At 48.1% G+C, this 18407-nt stretch overlaps 1 protein-coding gene across 1 annotated transcript; it reads left to right on the forward strand.

Annotated features, from left to right (window-relative positions):
• Positions 1 to 955: 955 nt before the first annotated feature.
• Positions 956 to 17146, forward strand: FIS1 (fission, mitochondrial 1). The gene is made up of 5 exons (XM_028702649.2): positions 956 to 1094; positions 9278 to 9410; positions 11706 to 11782; positions 14798 to 14903; positions 15738 to 17146. Exons 1-5 carry the CDS (start codon positions 1050 to 1052, stop codon positions 15833 to 15835), a joined length of 459 nt encoding a protein of 152 aa, XP_028558482.1. The 5' UTR covers positions 956 to 1049; the 3' UTR covers positions 15836 to 17146.
• Positions 17147 to 18407: the final 1261 nt, after the last annotated feature.

Genomic DNA, 18407 nt, shown 5'->3' on the forward strand with positions numbered 1-18407 from the left:
TTCAATTCCCAGACCTGTAATAAACCATAGTTCCCTGGAGTCTTTTTTTTTTTGGGGGGGGGGGGGAGATGATTTACCGTAAATGTATAGTGTGGACTTTGCCTGTGCCAAAGAAGGAGGAAATGTATCATCAGAGAAGATGGCAAAAATGGGACCAAATGTGGTCCTGCACTGAGGGCAAATACCCCCTGGAATCTAATGCACCACTGGGCAGAGTTTGGGGTGGCTCCTAACAATATATTACAGCAACAGCTGGAGGGACAGATTCCCCACCATTGCCGTTTTCCACCTCAGGCCTTTTTTTTGCGGCTTTTTTTTTTTTGCTTTTGTGACTGTGTGGAACCCAGTTCAGCTACTGATTGTGTGACTGCAGTACATTGTTTATTGCTTTCATTTTATGGCTCAATGGTCTCGTTAGAGCAGACATCCCCAACCTGCGGCTCCCCAGATGTTTAAGCCTACAACTCCCATGATCCCTAGCTAACAGGACCAGTGGTCAGGGATGATGGGAATTGTAGTCCAAAACATCTGGAGGGCCGAAGGTTGGGGATGCCTGCGTTAGAGGGTAAAATTCATGTTAAATTGCTGTTTTAGGGGTTGTTTTTAAAAGGATTAATCCATTTTGCATTACTTTCTGAGGGAAAGCGCGCCTAGCCTATGACGCTTCCTGCTCCCGAGGTTGCCATGGCAACCTCCTATTGTCGTTTGGTTTTGGAAACACGAGGAAGCGCGCTTCCTTTTCCTCCAGTGAGCGTGAAGATGGAGGGAAACGGCGCGAAAAGACTCTGCCCCGCCCTCCCCGTTGCCGTGGAAACGGACCAACGCACAAACAAGCGCGCGGGCGCTTTTAAACCTCTCGCGGTTTCTCTGCGGAAGGGCGCGTGCGCAGGCGCGCGAGGTAAGGGGGCGTGGCTGAACTTAAGGGAGAGTTGAAAAGGGACGCCATAGAGACAGCCTCCCTCTCCCGTCCTAGAGCGACCGAGTGGGATTTTTAAAGTTCCGCTTCCGTCGCAGGACCGCTTCCGGCCCTGCTTCCGGGATTGGGCGCGATGGAGTCGGTGCTCAGCGAAGTGGTGGCGCTGGAGGATCTGCAGGTGAGTTGGAGCCTTATTTCACAGGAGGAGGAGCGCGCGGGTTTTGTGTTTGTGTCTCCCTCTTCTCCTGGCTCTGGTCGCGGGCCGCGAGATTTTAAGTGGAGCCTCCAGGTCCAGGGGCAGTCTACCTTGGGCCACTGAGTGCGGGCGGTGCCTTTGAGTTTCGTGGGGTCAGCTGGGCTTGGACGGGCCTTTTGGCCCAGCATGGTCACCCTCTGCTCTCCGTTCTGGTCGCTTCGTTCTTCCTCGCCGCGCGCTCCTCTCTGACTGCCTAATTTTGGGTGGTTCTTCCTTTTTTAAAAAAAGGTACCCTCCTGTAACCTTTTACATTTGTGCTGTGGGTCATACTTCCGGTCTGAAGATGAGGTGGAGCCGGAGCTTCCTCTCCTCCAGCAGAAATGCTTCATGGTACTGTATGAAGAGACATCCTCCTCCTCCACTGAAGTGCTGGGCAGCCACTCCGTATGGAGAAGGGAAGTCCTGGGAGTGCCTTGAGTGGATTCAAGTGAGGGGAAAGTACAAAGCACCCCCTATCTCCCTCAAGACGTTTTTGCCTGGCTTATATGTAGCATTAAACTATGATGGGTGTAATAATGCTGGAGAGTGAGTAGCTTTTATATGGCTAAAATGTAGCTAATGTAAAATCTGGCCCCACTCATCACTGGAATGTGGCCCCTGGAAGATTGCCTACAATGCAATTTGGCCCTCTGGCTGGAAATGGTGTGGTCCTCTCAGTGCGCGCGCGCGCGCACACACACACACACACACACACACACACGACTCTCTTTATTAATTTTGTGTGATATGCAGCTAAGCCATGATCAAAGTAGCTCTACTCTGGCTTAGCTGGATGCTACTGTTTATGATTATGAATATTAGCTACAAACTGGATTTTAAATTATGTAGGTAAATTAATTTAGTTAGCTACTTATGCTATACATAGACTTGTATGTTCTCTATATGTTTTGCTCTCCTCTGCTCCCTCATCAAAGTGTCAGAGAGAGCTCAAGAAAAAAATTGGGCTGGTTTCTCTTGTTTCCCTGTGATCGGTCATTCCACCCCCACCCTCCCGTACACATTGAGGCAGTTTCATGGCAGTGACTTTTTCTGTTCTCCAATTAGGATGTCTGGACAGCAGTTTGCTGACAGCTGAGGTATATACTGTATATACCTAGCAGGGTGCCAGGCACATTTCACACCTAAAGGTTCTCCATTTGCGAGCACCTCAAAAAGTCTGGGTGCCATTTTTTGTGCCTGGATGACACTCAAGGATTACTGGAATGTATGTGCTTTGAAGCCTTGAAGTATACATTAAGGATAGTCAGTACGTTAAGGAGTTTAACTATAAAGAGTAGAGTGTTTTGAAAACTGAAGTTTGGTACCAATATTTTTATTGTAAACACCAAATTAAACCTGTTTTAACAATTTTTGTTTAAAATGTGATATTAACAATGTGTCACTTATGTGAATTGCATATTAGTTCATGCTTATCAAAATAATAAATACAAAGTGTTACCAGAAAGTATTCATCCGATGTGTAGAGATCTTTCCTATTCTGCTTAATTCAAGAGGGTTCTGGAAGCTTCTTTGTGTGAAAGAAACAAGCAGAAGGTTCATGATGTACAGCTGGCTTAAACTGATTCTGTTATCTCTTCTGTCAAGGTCATGCTGACTATAAAAGTAGGGGCAGAAGGAGCCTGGGTTTCACTTTCTCTTTCTATCTCTTTTCCTTCTGGTGTGGTGTTTTATATGCAATTGTACCTTGGCTCTCAAATGCCTTGGCTCCCGAACAAATCGGCTCCCGAATGATCAAAACCCGGAAGCAAGTGTTCGGGTTTCTGAATGATTTTTCGGAAGCCAAATGTCCGGCATGTATTCTGTGGCTTCCGAAATGCATTCTGTTCGAGAACCAAGGTACCACTGTATAGTTTTAAGGTCTTAGACTTATTATAAGTTGTTGTAAATTTAAGTCTGCTGTAACTGGATTTCTTATGGACAGTGCCAATCCTGAATGTATTGGATTTATCACCATTATGCTCATTTGCCTTCAGTAGCAGTAAAGCTCTGCTGGATGAAATACAACTGCCTCTGGTCTATTTTTTGGGAATCCTTCAACGTGTTTAAGTTTTTACTCTGCTAACTATAAATTGGAATCTGTTCTGGATTAATATTGAGTAGAATTTCATGACAAGGTGGTCCTCCAGATGTTGCTGAAATACAGCTCCCATCATTCCTGATCACTGGTCATGCCGGCTGGGGCTGACAGGAGTCACAGTTCAGCAACATCTGGGGAAACACTGGTTTCCCATTCCTCTTCTTACACAAATACAGCATCCTAGAATGTGCCCTATGCTTTCCCCCGCAGTTCTGTATTGCAGAGAGTGTTTGGCAATGAAGCTAAAGATGGGAGCAGTGCATGCACACACCCACATCCATGATAAAGAAGAAGAGGTGGTTTCTTAGATGTGTAAGATCAAGTAATTGAAGCCTCGTGGTTATAGAAGGCAGCATGTTAACAGCCTGTAATCAGATGATTCAGATCTCTAAAGGGCTGTCACATGGACGATGGAGCAAGCTTGTTTTCTCCTTCTCCAGAGGGTAGGACCCAAACAAAAGGATTCAAGTTACAAGAAAGGAGATGCCTACTAAGCATAAGGAAGAACTTTCTGACTGTAAGGCAGGCATAGGCAAACTCGGCCCTCCAGATGTTTTGGGACTACAACTCCCACCATCCCTAGCTAAGAAGACCAATGGTCAGGGATGATAGGAATTGTTGTTCCAAAACATCTGGAGGGCCGTGTTTGCCTATGCCTGCTGTAAGGGCTCTTTGACAGTGGACAGGACTCCCTCAGGAGGTGGTGGACTCTCCTTCCTTGGAAGTTTTAAAGCAGAGGTTGGATGGGACATCTATCAAGGAAGCTTAGTTGAAATTCCTGTATTGCAGGGGGTTGGACTAAATGACCCTTGGGGTCCATTCCAACTCTACAATTCTGTGATTTATTTGTCAGGAAGTGACTGGCATAAGAAGTAAAGCAATCCACTAGGGGGCATCAAATCACTTCCAATAGCTCTTGAACGCTTAACTGCCCAAGCCTATATGTGTACACTTATGCATGGGTATTGTTGAATTCAGTGTAGGTTTCATTCCAGTAGGTACATTTAGAGTTGTAGCTTTATTTGTTCCAGAGGAGAGCATTGATTCAGTGACATCTTTTTTCCACCAATGCAGCTGCTGTTTTTGCAGTCACTGAGCAGCAGTTTGGCTTTAAAGAATTGGTGCTTTGTTTGGTCCTACGTGTTGCATTTATATTGAATGTGCTAGCGTAGGAAAGAAGATACCATAGGTTTCTATGGCTGTGTGCAGTTGGAATTGGGCATTCAGGGTCAACTGAGTCACTAAGGAGGAAAGGTATGGAACAATAAGGAATTTCCAGGATGTCTGTATTAGTGCCATCAACTTTGTTTTGAATAGCTACTCTTAATAACATAATTATCACAGTCTTGTACTTTTTCTGCATTTCATTCCTCTCTGACGTCAGTGATGATAATACCTTGCCCCGTCTATTAACCTTAAGTACACCTGTAACCTAGGATGACATTTCGCACATCTGATGAAATAGACTATAGCTCATGAAAGCTTACGCCGTAATAAATTTGTTAGCCTTCCAGGTGGCACAAGATGCTTTGTTAGTTGGTTTCAGCCAAGCTACCCCTCTGGAAATGGGAAAATCGCATGGCATGTATGTCTTACACAATGACAAACGATCAGGGTGTATTTTAAGTGACCACGAATAAGGGCTGGTTTTTCAAATTGGAGACTTTAATTGTGGTTTTGGTGTTCTCATTCATATATGGTTACTCCACAACAATGCATGCTAATGTTTTGTCATAATGACCAATATCGGCTTGCAATGACCTATGCTAGTTCTGCTGGGAGTAGAAATACTGGCATGGTGAGGTACCAACAGAGCTTTCTATAGTGCACAGGAATGCAGTCTAGAACTAGTTTCCTTTTGTATTGCAGAATCTATCTGCATTTAAGGAGCAATTGTGAAATTAAGCACTTTTTCCTGGCACACTCTTTATATCTGTAAGGCACTTACCCAAATCAGAAGCAGGAGCTGGTGGATACAGGACAGAGAGATGTATCTCCATGAATTAGAAAGCAAATCTTACTATTTTTTTATTCTTCAAACCACAAATATTTAGACTCCTTGCCTTTTGGGTATGTGAGAGTGAATTATTGTATTTCCATGCCAGTTTCCATTAGCCTGGATCCCAAAGTAGCTTACATATAATCAATAAACATTACAGTGGAACATCACACTTAATATAACAGAACATCAAAATTGCAATGCTTGGACTCTTGGGAGCTGCACCTGTCAAGTCATACAATACTGTCAAGGAATCCACAGTTCAGTTTAGTGTCCCATGGTATCTGGAGAGTCATGTGCTCCTGAGCCCTGCTTTAACATCTGAACTGTGTTGATATGTTTAAGACTAGGGGGAAGCATGGATTCATTTGAGTAGCTGTGGGAATACTTAATATAGCAAACCTCTTAATAATAATAAAATCCCCCTCCCTGAAATTTACTCACTATGGTGTGACCTATTTCCTGTGGTTACTGCTGAGAGCTAGTGGAGAAGGATCCAAGAGACTTTGTTGGCTGTGACCAGGGCATGTGTGCTTCTCTCGAAACATAACCCAGTTTTAAAAGGAAACCTCCGTTTAATACAGAGGCCTGCCTCTTAAAACGCCAGTGCCTGATCTGTGCGTGCATCTGACTGATGTGGCTGAATCTTGAGGTGCAGGAGTGGGCAGTGCAATTTCAGACTGTAGATTAATGGGTGTCATTTTTAAAGAAATGTTCCTTGTATTAATCTCCCTGGAGGTCGTAGAGCTAGTAGCCTGTGAGCTAATTAAGCCTGGAACCAATTTGGCCTGGGATGCTCTCTCCCCCCCCCCCAAAAAAAACCCCACCCACCTGTTGTCATCTGGTGGGCAGGTATAGGGTTGCCATATTTCAAAAAGTGAAAATCCAGACACAAAAATCTCAAACAAAAAGAGAGCTATTTTTAAGGAACTACGCCAAAGTCTACACTTCCAACATGGGTTGCCAAATGTCCGGATTTTCCAGGACATTTAAGCGATTTCCTCCCAGACACCCTTTCAGACGGCCGAATGCCGGCTGTGTCCGAGAAATTCTGGACGTATGGCAATCCTAGGCAGGTGGACATGCCTTAAATACTACGCTTGGCAAGGGACGCTTGCTGTTGGCGATGACCGCAGGTCTGCAGTGATCAGTTCCCTTTGAGGAGTGTCATGGCATAGGCAATGCCTAAAGGTGGAGGGGTGCTATTTTTAAAATGCTCCCCAGGTGGTAGTATATCCTTTTCCTTTTAGGAAGCTTCTGTTGGGGGTAATACCCCCCCCCCAGCTTCTCCCTGAAGATAACGCTTCAGTTGGACTCCAGTCTGAAGAACCTTGTGCAATAATAAATTGGTGGGGGCTGGTACTGGTGGGAGAACTCCTAGCTCAGCCTCAGAGTATTTATTTTGGATGTCCTCCTCGACCTGCAGGGACTAAAATGCCTTCTTCACTGGTGCTAGGTTCCAGGCACTGTCATCCTATCTCTTGCCAAGATCCTCCATGGAGCCTACAGCAGACTCCGTGAGAATTTTGGCTTCTTAAGTTAATCTATTTCATAATGGGGGGGAAACATGACTTGAATTGGTGTGCCTTTCAGTTGATTTATTTCCCTCTCTTTCTCTCCCCCCCCCCCTGGTGGTTTCAATCAATGGTTTTTACCCTGCTTGGATTTAATTCAGTCCACATACTACCAAGGGGACCTGGGCTCTACCAAGCACCCTGCAAGCCGGCTGTGATCAGTGACCCTTCACCAGATGCTGCTGAGCCCCATCTCTCCTTAGACCCAGCCAGCTTGGCCCAGTGGGGAATTGGAGGCTCCAGCAATGTCTTGAGGGCAACGGATTCCCCACCCTAAAGTGAACTGGCAGCAGGTTCCATGCATTTCCCCTCATTGCCTCTGGGCTTGCAAGTGGAAGGGCGGTTTGCTAGTTGCTGACTCCTTTCTGCCAGCTCCCACCCCAAAGAGGACAAGGTGCTCTTCAGGTCTTCTCTTGGCCTCCTTTGGGTGTTTTCAGGCTTTTGAGCAGTGGTGTTGCAACCAGAGTGTTGTTTAAACAGTTCTGTTTCCTTTCCGATGAAATTAAAAGGGCGCTTTTATGGCAGGTGACGTTCCTCTCCTTGAGCGGCTGTTTTTAGTAAACGCGGGTTTTTGAGCAGGCTTCTGAGAAGTCACGCAGCTACTTGGACAGATCTTTGGCTGGTGTTAGCCATCACTTCAAACCTCTTTACACCACCGCCCCGCTGAAGGTCACATTGTTTTCATTGTGAGAGTGAATGATCTTTATATTTCTTTATCTTAATTTTACTGATTAGCTGGTAAAAGTACCCATAAAGTATCAGGGTGGTGTGCAGCAGTATAAAAATGTAAAAAAACAACAACCCACAATTAATAGTAGTACAGAACAATCATTTAAATGACTGGCTACCCAATAATATTGTAAACAACTGCATGGCCCTGTTTATCAGGGTGGGGGTGCCTTATAATGAATGGGAAGATTGGTCCTCCAAGCTCAGTGCTGTCTGCACAGACTGCCAGCGACTCTTCAGGTTTTCCAACAGGGAGTGTATCTCAGCCCTACCTAGGGATGTTGGGAATCGAACCCAAGACCTTCAGCCCGCAAAGCCGGCACTCTGCCACTGAGCTACAGCCCTTTCCCCTGAACGTTCCCTTCTGAGCCCTTTTATGAAATGGGCATTGAATGGTTTGTGTGCCTGCAGAACGAAGAGCCCCCTTTGACTTTCCAGCACTAAACAGCCTGGCAGCCTTGGGCGGCAGTTGGTGCGACCTGCCCGGACCACATCCATTGATGGGAGACAAAAAGACCAGTGTCTGGTTTCGGAGGTGCTTGTTGTTCTCTTCTTGTTATTCCGATGCTTGCGTAAGGCTTCATAGAAGATCCGGCTGCTAAGCCAGGGTCACCGGTTCCTGTTGGAGCAATTCCTCATCTGGGAATCATCTGTCCTTACTAGGTACTCAGTGCTTTAAAATAATAATAAATCTCCCAACTGGTAGAGCTGAATTCTCTGACCTTTGTCGAAATTTATGTGGTTGTACATCATTCCTCTTGCATAATTGGTTCTGCACCCATCCCTTTCTATTTCTGAAGTTCGGTGGTGAGTAGCCGAGATGGCACCATCCACGCACAAGTACAAAAAAATAGGGTGGTGGGGTTTTTTTTGAAAAGCCGGAAAAGGAAACTCTTGGATCTGCCAACCCTTTCACTGTTGCCCTGCAGAGAAATGGCACCAAATGTTTGGAATTCTTAACTGTCTTGTCTTTCTTCCTCTCCTTCCCCTGCCGTCCATTGCCAGTAGTTTTCTGTTGGAATCATCAACATTTTTTTGGTTATTCCATGGTTGCTGAATCTAAGCAGGTCTGGGGTTGGTCTGTTCGGTGCATGGATGGGAGATTGCTTGAAAAGTCCCTGTGAGTCAGTGCATCCTGCTCATCTAGATGAAGAGGTGTGTGTGTGTGTGTGTAAAATTCTTGACATTTGCATGGCTGGAATGTAGGCTGTTGGCACACCTGTGGCTCCACCCACTTTTGCTCCTGGTTCCGCCCACCGGGGCAAGTGGCCCAATGGAAGCAGCTCTCCCATAGGCCAGAGCAGCATTCAAAACTCCCATTGTTCTAGGTGCCTTTTGCAGGGGAAGGACTAGACCATGTGAAAAATAAACATATTTTAGCTGCAGTTCATTCGTTTTCAGCTGTGTATTCTTGTTACAAAAAAGCGTGCCTAGACATTCCGTTGTTGCGCCCATAACCTAGGTTTAAGGTGCCATTTAGCTCCTAGCTTTCATAGCTCAGCTTCTAACACTGGGCCAGAGTCCCTTGTCACTCCTTCATGATCTATAGGCCCACTACCCGCCCCCTGGTGGCCTACTGTGGCCAAGATCATGTCAGGTTGACCCCTGCTGACGTATTCTCAGGAAAAACCTGTGAAATGGGTGGGCAAAGTTGGGCAGAAAGGCACATTTTGCCTTTCCTGGGAGACTGGTGTCAGCTTAACCATCCCTCTCTTCTTTTCCACAGAGATTTGAGAAGAAGTACAATGCTGAGGTGAGCTCAGGCAATGTCTCCAAAGGGACCACATTTGAGTACGCCTGGTGCCTGGTCCGCAGCAAGTACAACGAGGACATCAAGAAGGGCGTTGTACTCCTGGAAGGTGAGCAGTAGATCAATAGACTAGAACATCCACCGAGCCACCTCCTTGATTTCTCTTGCCAAGCAAGACATTCAGTAAGCTAATCGCAAAGCAGGGGTTGAAACACCCACCCCATTTTGATTTGATTTATTTATTTGAGCTCCACAGTGTGTCCTTTTTGTACACTCTTGTTGGTTATTTTGTAGCTTTTATTACAAACATCCCAGTGCTTGAAACTAGCCAGGCACATTTTGCACATTGGCTATTGACTGCTTGCAAACAAGTGAAGAAGCCTGGGTGGTGCCTGACATCTCCACCATCTGGAGGTGCATGCCCGGGGATCCTTGGATCTTGACTGTTTTCACACACTAATGCCACATCCTATCTGTTATATTTTATTTGCACAATTGGAACCAATTTCAGGAACCAAAATGCTTTTTCTGTGCAGCCTGAGCAGGAGCAGTGAACAAAGTTATGGTTAATTGTTGTAGTTTGTATTCACTTACCCCATCCCACTGCCCTGGTCACAGTTGTGAAGAATATTTCTACGTTATGAATGGTTTGTGTCACCATGAAGAAAAACAGGTAGGGATGGGCCAATATATATGTGGACTGTCCCTGGATCAAGTGACTTTTCTTCTTTAAGTCCTCCAAGTTCTTAACCTAGCTCAAGGTTGTCATCGGAACTAGCCTGATGTTTCAGTGAAACTCAATCATAGTCCATCTGTCATTTGCAAAAGACGACTTTAGAGCCGTCTTATTCCATAAAGCGGGTGGCGCTGTGGTCTAAACCACTGAGCCTCTTGGGCTTTCCGATCAGAAGGTTGGCAGTTCGAATCCCCGCGATGGAGTGAGCTCCCGTTGCTCGGTCCCAGCTCCTGCCAACCTAGCAGTTCAAAAGCACACCAAAAAGTGCAAGTAGATAAATAGGTACTGCTCCGGCGGGAAGGTAAACAGCATTTCCATGCACTGCTCTGGTTTCAGAAGCAGCTTAGTCATGCTGGCCACATGATCCAGAAAAACTGTCTGCGGACAAACGTCAACTCCCTCTGCCAGTAAAGCAAGATGAGTGCCGCAACCCCAGAGTCGTCCACGACTGGACTTAACTGTCAGGGGCCCTTTTCCTTTTACCCCAAAATGGGAACTAGGCATTCCATTTTGGCATCTACAACCTCAGTTTAAGGATCCATTTGGCCCCTAGTTTATGTACCTCGGTTTACGAACTGAACTCCGTTCTTAAACCACAACCGTTCTTAAACTGAGGCGTGCTTTCCCTAATGAGGCCTTCCGCCGCTGGTGCCCTTCCACCGTTCGGATTCTGTTTTTAGACCGAGGTGAAGTTCTCAAACCAACACTATTTCCAGTTTTGCGGAGTTTGTAAACCAAGGTACCACTGTATCTGAGTTTCCAACACTGAAACATCGCCACCTGCAAGCACTTGCTCTAATAAGAAGAGCCTTACTAGATTGGACCAAAGGTATTTCTAGTCCAGCATTCTTCCACCTGGCCCCATGGCCAATCATATGGCCTCCAGCAAGCCCACAGGCAGGGCGTGACTAGCCCTTCTCCCCCAGCACCTGGTATTCAGCCGCACACTGTCTCTGAACGTGGAAGTTCATCTACCAAACGTGGCTGAGATTTGCCCAGCCCTCTTTCACAGCCACCTGAACCCACCACCACATTAACTGGCAAAGAGGTCCACGTGCCAATTATGCTTTCTGCGAATAAGTACTTTTTTTCTGCGTGGTTTGCCCTGAATCTGCTGCCAGTCAATTAATTGAGCAGCTCCCACGTTCTGCCATTATCGGTTGGGGAAGGGAGAAAGAACACATTTCTCTGCACCAGAAACTTCTGCTAATGAATTTCCCCCCACCTCCAATGGAGTATCAAAGGATCTTCTGCACTGTGGGGAGAGAAACCCTTTTGTGTGTACGTGGCAGTGGGTGAGATGCCTCCTGTTCTTCCGCCTCTGCCACATCCTCCCCCTTCTTTTTTGTGCATCTGTCCCATTCCTGTTTTTTCATCAGCCGGGCGTGACCTCCTTGGCACAATGTCCTTGCTCTCCTTGCACGGCAGCTCCCCGTACACTCTCTTGACCTTCGGCTTGCCAAAGTCCAGGCGCCGGGGTGTCGTTTGGGATTCGGTTGTCAGGAATCCAGGTGGGGTTACTCTAGTTCCAAGTTCAGATTTTTTGTGTGTTTTGTGTCTGTATGTTTCGTGAGCTGTTGGAGGCAGGTAAAATGGAGAAACCCTCAGACCCATCTCTCTCTAAACAGATATAGGTAAACGTTACTCTCTTGACCCTTTTATTTTCAGAGCTGCTGCCCAAAGGGAACAAAGAGGAGCAGCGTGATTATGTCTTTTACCTCTCGGTGGGCAATTACCGGCTGAAGGTAAGTCCCTGCTGGTGGCCCTACCTGCTTCCTTTGGTTTGGACCTGCTTATATTTGTACCTTTGTTGTTCAGTCGAGATGGGATCCCGATGAGGCTTATAGTTAAAATCTATGAAAAGTTTAACTTTTTTTAGGGAGGTAATTTCTTCTAAAGCAGCAGTCGGGTCACCTCCAGCTTTCGGGCCTTATTAGGCCTACCAAGCCTGGCTATTTGGGCTGTGAGACTGTTCAGTGAACCCACCCACCCTATATCGTACGTGATGTCAGGTGTAGGTCAGGGAAAGAACAGGTTGAAAGGGGGTCTGCCAGCCCCACTGATCTGTGAAAAGTCTCGTGCACAGTGCTTTGTGAACCCTGATGAGCAGCCAGTTGTTGGCACTTGCAAAGCCCATGGGAGCAGTGTGGTGTAGTGGTTAGTGCCATACTAGGACCATGGTGGTTGCTGTGGGGGGTTGGACTAGATGACCCTTGCATTTCCCTTGCGTGTCTACAATTCTATGAAAGGAGGAGGCAAGAGAATCATGTAAGCCACATTGAGCTCCATGGAGAAAATGGTGGGATAGATATATATAAATGCAATAAATAAACATTAAGAAATGTTTCGATTCCAAGTCATGTAGGCAAAAAAAAAAGGGATGAAAAATGGGTAAGAGTTTCACTTGAGAGCTGCTGCCATTTGATGCAAACTATATACAAAGCTAGATGACCCAATGGTCTGACTCGATATGTTCCTGGTGTCATTGTGGTGCCAGGTGATTGACAGATAGACTCTCCCACCTGTTGAGCTTGGCCTCTGTGCAGGGGGTGGGGAAGATGATGATCTGCCCAAATCCAGCGCTCCACCTCTGCTCTGGAGGAGAACACCTGACATTGAGTCAGTGGGACAGAGGCAAAGAGGGAAGGAAGGTTCAGATCCGTTCTTCCTTTCTTCAAAGTGGCATCAAGCAAGTGAGCTCTTCTTCCTCATTACCTCTCCCAGCTTCTGCCCCTTTCTCCCAAACTGGAACTGATTTGGCCCAGGGCTGCTAGTTGCTGATCCCTCACTTGGACAGCATCCACAGGGGCTAGCTCCACAGAACGCTCCGCATAGCATTTGTTTGTATCCTCAGGGCTCCGATGAATGAATATAGAGAAGAGCAGCAGTTGGCACTCAAGAGGATTCAATCAGGCAACAGAAAGCTGGAGGCTGCATTAAGTCTTCCCCTGTTCCATTACTCTGTCCCCAAATCTGACTTAAGGAAAGCTGAGCTTCTGTTTTTCACCCGCTTCCTCCTTACACAGATTGGAAAACTTCAAAATGTTTTGCGTCCTGCAGATTTTTGCAGATAGGCAACAGATGTGTTTTCTGCCTGGGTTGCCAAATGGCGAGCGGGGGAGAGATCCTCAGTCAGTGTTTGAGACTTTGCCTATCTTTCACGCTCGCTTCCCACACCATGTGAGGGAGACGTTAACTCTCCTCTCCAGGGTGAAAGTCCTGCGTTTCCCGTTACCTCAGGCCCTTTCTTATCTCTGGCAGCTAATCCCAACTCCATAAACCTTGTCAAAACCAGGGTGGTGCCCACATGTATCAGTCTCACCTGGGCCTTTTATCGGTGCGCTTTTATAGACTGCGAGAGCAGCAGATCATAACCCTCTTCAGTCATGGGGCGTGTGTGTGGAGGCAACGGCGCGAGATAAGCAGGGGCTTGGGCCCAAAGGGAAGGAGCGGTGCAAGACACAGCCGATCTTAACCGTGCAATCCTGCGCAAGGGAGTTCTGTTGCTTGTAGTGGGTCTCACACTGTCTGGGGTTGCAGCCCTGAGAGTGTCAGTGCAAATGATGGCAAGCCGCAGTTGATTGATGGGGTCTGGGTTGTGCTACCGGGAAAGTGTTAGGCTTGCAGCGAAGAAATCCAGAGCAGTATCCAGCAAAGTGGCTGTGCAACGGAATCCCCCCCAAACTCTTCATGCATCCTCCATTCTGCTCTGGGACTCCCCAATCCTGCAGAGCAGTTGGGGGCACATGGGGAGAGGGAGTTCCATTGAGCAGCCATGCACTAGCAGAACACCTTGGTGGGATTCGGCCCTGGATTCCACACACCCCCCCACTTCAAATCCTGTCCTTCTCAAAGCTTGTGGCAGGGGCAGGGAGCCTCAGGCCCAAGTGTGGCCCTCCAGGCCTCTCTGCCTGGCCCTTGGGATGCTCCTTAACCACGCCCCTTACTCGCTCTGCATCAACACCCCACCCCCAGTGTTTTTTGTTTAGCAGAAAAGTGTCTTTTAATCATGCCTCCTGCAAGTGTGCATATAGAAACTAGCCTACTCTACAAAGGTGGCATTGGTTGCTCCAGCCACCTCTGGCATGTGGACTTCAGAAGGTTGCTCAAGCAGCCACCGCTCTCCCCGTCCCCCTCTCTATGGGGTTTGCATCTCTTGTGCAGGTTAAACTCCTTGCCTTGAGCTAAAAGGGGGAATGGGAGAGCTTAACGCCCTGAGGCAGGAGACTTTTGAACTGTCCCTGTTTCCCCTGTAGAGGAATTCTGTCTCCTTAATAAGAACTGCCTTAGCATCCTGCCCTCAGCAGTGGTCATCCAGATGACCTCCTGGAAGCTTGAGAATCAGACTGTTGCCTGTTGTTTGTCCCTGTTTTCCGGTCCTTGGAGGCATCCTACCTTTTGAATGTGAAGGTTTCATTGAGCTGTTGTGGCTAATGGACTTCATTTCTATGAATGTGTGTGTGACTTTTGAAACCCACTTCAGCAGCCGTTCCATGGGTTAGCTAAGGTGCTCTGTGTCTAGTCTGACCACAGCCGTGGTCCACATTGTTGGGTTCTAAGTTCTAAGTGTACATAACTCCTTTCCCCACCATCCTTGACTCTCCCCAAGCCTCCATCCAGCTCATCACTCTCTTTTTCCAAAGCTAGGAAGCCCCACATACTGATGCCCTCCATTTCACTCCATCTATGGTGGGCAACAGGGTACTGCGCATGATGTCCCCAGACACAGGTGCATTACCGCTCTTCTCTCTTTCTCGTAGGAATATGAGAAAGCTCTGAAGTACATCCGGGGGCTGCTGAAGACGGAGCCAAGCAACACGCAAGCCATGGAGCTGGAGAAGCTCATCAAGAGGGCCATGCAGAAAGGTTAGGGGGCCAGGAGTGGGGAGCGCAACCCTTTCCCTCCCACCTTTTAAGGCTCTGTTCAAACACAGTAACTCTGATCCCGGTAAACCATGGTTGGGGCATTTCTCACAAACCAAGTGATGACTCCACATAGGAAACTGAGGCCTGTGTCAGTCCGCTTAGCTCCGTGCACTGGCTGGCTGCAGCTCTCCAGGGTTTCAAGAAGGGAGTCTTTCCCAGCCATAACTGGAGATGCCGGTTCTTGAAGCCTGAGACGTTTCTTCATGCAAGGTTTGTGGGGATCACGCAAAACAGTTTCCCAGTTTGGAAGCAATTGGGGAAATGTGGTTTAACAAACCGTGGGGGCTTTTTGTTTTTCAAGTGCGTAGGAATGGGGACGCTCTTCGTAACTCCTTGCCCAACAAACCATCGTGCTTTGGACATGTACACTAAGCCGATGCGTTCAGAGAGCAGAATGCATTTAAACACCCAACCATCATTGAGCGCCTTTTATGAAATGCCTCCTGGTATTTCTCAAGGAGACGGAAAGGGGTTTCAACAGCTCTTAAGTACCAGCGACAAGGACCGGGTGCCTCGGATAAGATGGCACAGGGATCACTTCTGCACTGCCAGAGGCCAATGAGAGGGTGAAGGCCGTCGGCCTGGGAGGTGGCAGCAGTTATTCCTCCACCACCTCCTCTGAAAAGGTGGTGATGGAAAAAGTTGGTCCCCATGGCAACCGGGTTGGTCCAGCCCCCCTCCCGCAGGCTGCAGTCCAAAGATCTCTTGAGGAGCCTCTCAATCCTTAACTAGCGTTCCAGGATGACGCCTTTCTTCCCTCTTCTTTCTCCACAGATGGCCTGGTTGGCATGGCGATCGTGGGTGGTATGGCTCTGGGCGCAGCCGGGCTGGCTGGTCTCATCGGCTTGGCCATCTCCAAATCAAAACCTTAACTGGCTCGGTTAGGGTGGTGGTGGGGTCCCGCTCCCCCCCACCCTTTTGCACCCGGCCAGAGCAGCCTGGCCTTGGCAACTCACAGCTCTAACCCTGCAGGGAAAATGAGGGACGATTAAAAACATGCTCGGCAGCCACTAATCCGACCCTGATTCCCGGACTTTCCCCTCCCCTCCTTCTGTGAGGCCAAAGTGGCCCTTTCGGTAGAAGACTGGCCAAATAGGAACATGGGCGCGCATGGCTGCGGGCCCTTCTAGCTCTCAGTCGCCCCAGCCCCCTGTTGTGTAACTTCCTTTAGGTTCCTTGCCTACGCTTCACCTATCACACGCTGACGTGAGGAGAGCACACGGGTTTCTCCCCGCTGCCTGCCTTTGCCGCCTCTCGCTTGTCGTGGGGCTTGGAGATTTCTCTCATCTGAGACTTAAGATACGAAATGCCAGGAAAGGACATCATTTTCAGAAGACTACAGTTGGATTGGGTGGGGCGGGGGGAAACCCCCCTTGTCCTGCAGTGTGCGGCTTAGCTTCTTGTTGCTGTGAACGATGGTCGAGGAGAAGGCTTTCCGGGACAGAACCTTTCCCTCACTGTCAGACTGTGTTTTCTCTTACACTTAATAAACACACACACGTGCCTCCCTCTCTTCCTTCCATCCCCCCAGTTTGCACTTCCTTTGCATGGTGCCTCCTGACCCTCTTAGCTCCGTAGCAGCACTGGGTTCCCTCTAGAGGAGCCTGTGGTCCTCCATATTTTTGTTGAACTCCCGTCAGCCCCAAACAGCATGGGCAGCGGTCAGGGACGATGGGAATTGTAGTCCAGCCCCATCACTGGAGGAACATAGGTGCCCCCACTTCTTCTTTGGGGTCTTCCTCTGCCTAGATCGCTATCTTCTGCTGTCCCCTTATTTATTTGATAAGAGCTGGCGGGGGCTGCCAACATGAGAATTAGGTGCACCTCTCTCGTTTCGCAACAGATAAAGAGAGCGAGCTTCTTGGGACATGGAGAGGAAACACAGCAGAAAAGAGGGACACTCAAAGCAGCCTTATATTGAAAAGTATCTGCTTCTGAGCTGACAAGGGATGGGTTCCTTCTTTAGGTTGGCGAGTGAAGACCCCTCTGGCGGGGCTTCCTTCACGCAAGGTTGACGTTCCAGTCGCCGTTCAGAGACTACAAATGTATTGAAAACACTTCTTTCCTCCTTTCTGGGAACTTAATCTCCCTGCTCACTGAACAGGTGCTTTTATATGGTTTTCTAGCCTCTGACTGGTGTGAGGCAGGGATGTGAATAAAAATTAAAATGCAGATGCGAATGATTTGGATTGTCTGATTTGCGCCTCTCATGAAGTTTGGGCCTCAGGTGTCCTTAAGGCAGTGAGCTGTTGTCCAATCCATCCTGTTTATGCTGTAGGCTGCCACTGAATTTCCTGTGTTTTGGGCCATTTAGGAATCAATTAGACCATTGGCCCATCAGCTGCCGGCATTGTTGATGCTGCCTGGCAGCAGATCTTCCAAGCTTTCAGGCAGGGTGCCTTATCGTGGCCCTACCTGGCGGTGCTAGAGATTGAAGCTGCATGCAAAGCAGATGTTCCACCACGGGAGCTCCAGCCCTTCCTCCTATGGCCAGGGTCTCCCTTGATAATGAGCACCCGACAGCTTGCCTTGAACTCTGGATCCTTGGCAGCACCGTGCATCTTAATTGCTGTACGACAGCTCACACCCAGGCAGCCCCAAGTGATTTTCAGAAGTGAGCAAGATGGCTAATTTCACATTGCGGAACAGCTGAAACCTGGCTGCTGTGCATGCAGATGTTGTGTGCCAGCATCCTGGCAAATGCCTCTTGACCTAGTGAATGCAGAGGCTACACAGCAGCCTTTGGACTGAGCCTGGCAAGCTGCAATTCCCCCTCACCCCGCTGGCTGCAAGAGTTGCTGAGCAAGTGGAAGCAAAGCGATGACCTGATTCGATGGGCCTCTCTCCCATTCTGCAGCTGACGTGCGTTTGGAAGCAAGCTGAGAACGTCCCATTGCGCCAGGATCTGTCCAGGACATTGTGTCTTGAAACGTCCCTTTCCAGTCCTCGCACTCCATTTCTGACACCTTGCAGAATGGGTGGGTTGGGTTTAAATTAAGGCGCTTTAAATAGTTGTGGTAGACGTTTGTGCTGTGGCAAGGGAGGGATAATACCTCCGGTGGAGGGGGGACATTGTGCTCCTGGGGTAGTTTGTCCACCTTTGCCTCCCCTGCCCCGCACTCAGTTCTCGCCTGTGGCTCCTAGATGCTGTCAGCATGTGACAGCGGCCACCCCGGGAACAGCTTCAACTGGCCAGCTAAACCAGGTGAGGGTAGCTCATCTAGGAAAAGGAAAACTCTGGTCCTAAACCTTTGCTGCCCTGCGGGATATTTGGAAGAAGAAAACACATAAATCCAGAATGGAGTCCCTAAGGCGGTTGGATGGCGCCTTGTATGCCTCTTTCCAGCAACAACTGCAGCCAAGCTGGTACCAAACATCTTGTTCTGCTTTCCTTTTGTAACCCAAGAAAACCTTAAATAAAAACTTTTTAAAAAAAAAACACTT

Source organism: Podarcis muralis, chromosome 13, assembly GCF_964188315.1.
Source record: "Podarcis muralis chromosome 13, rPodMur119.hap1.1, whole genome shotgun sequence".
Taxonomy (NCBI): Eukaryota; Metazoa; Chordata; class Lepidosauria; order Squamata; family Lacertidae; genus Podarcis; species Podarcis muralis.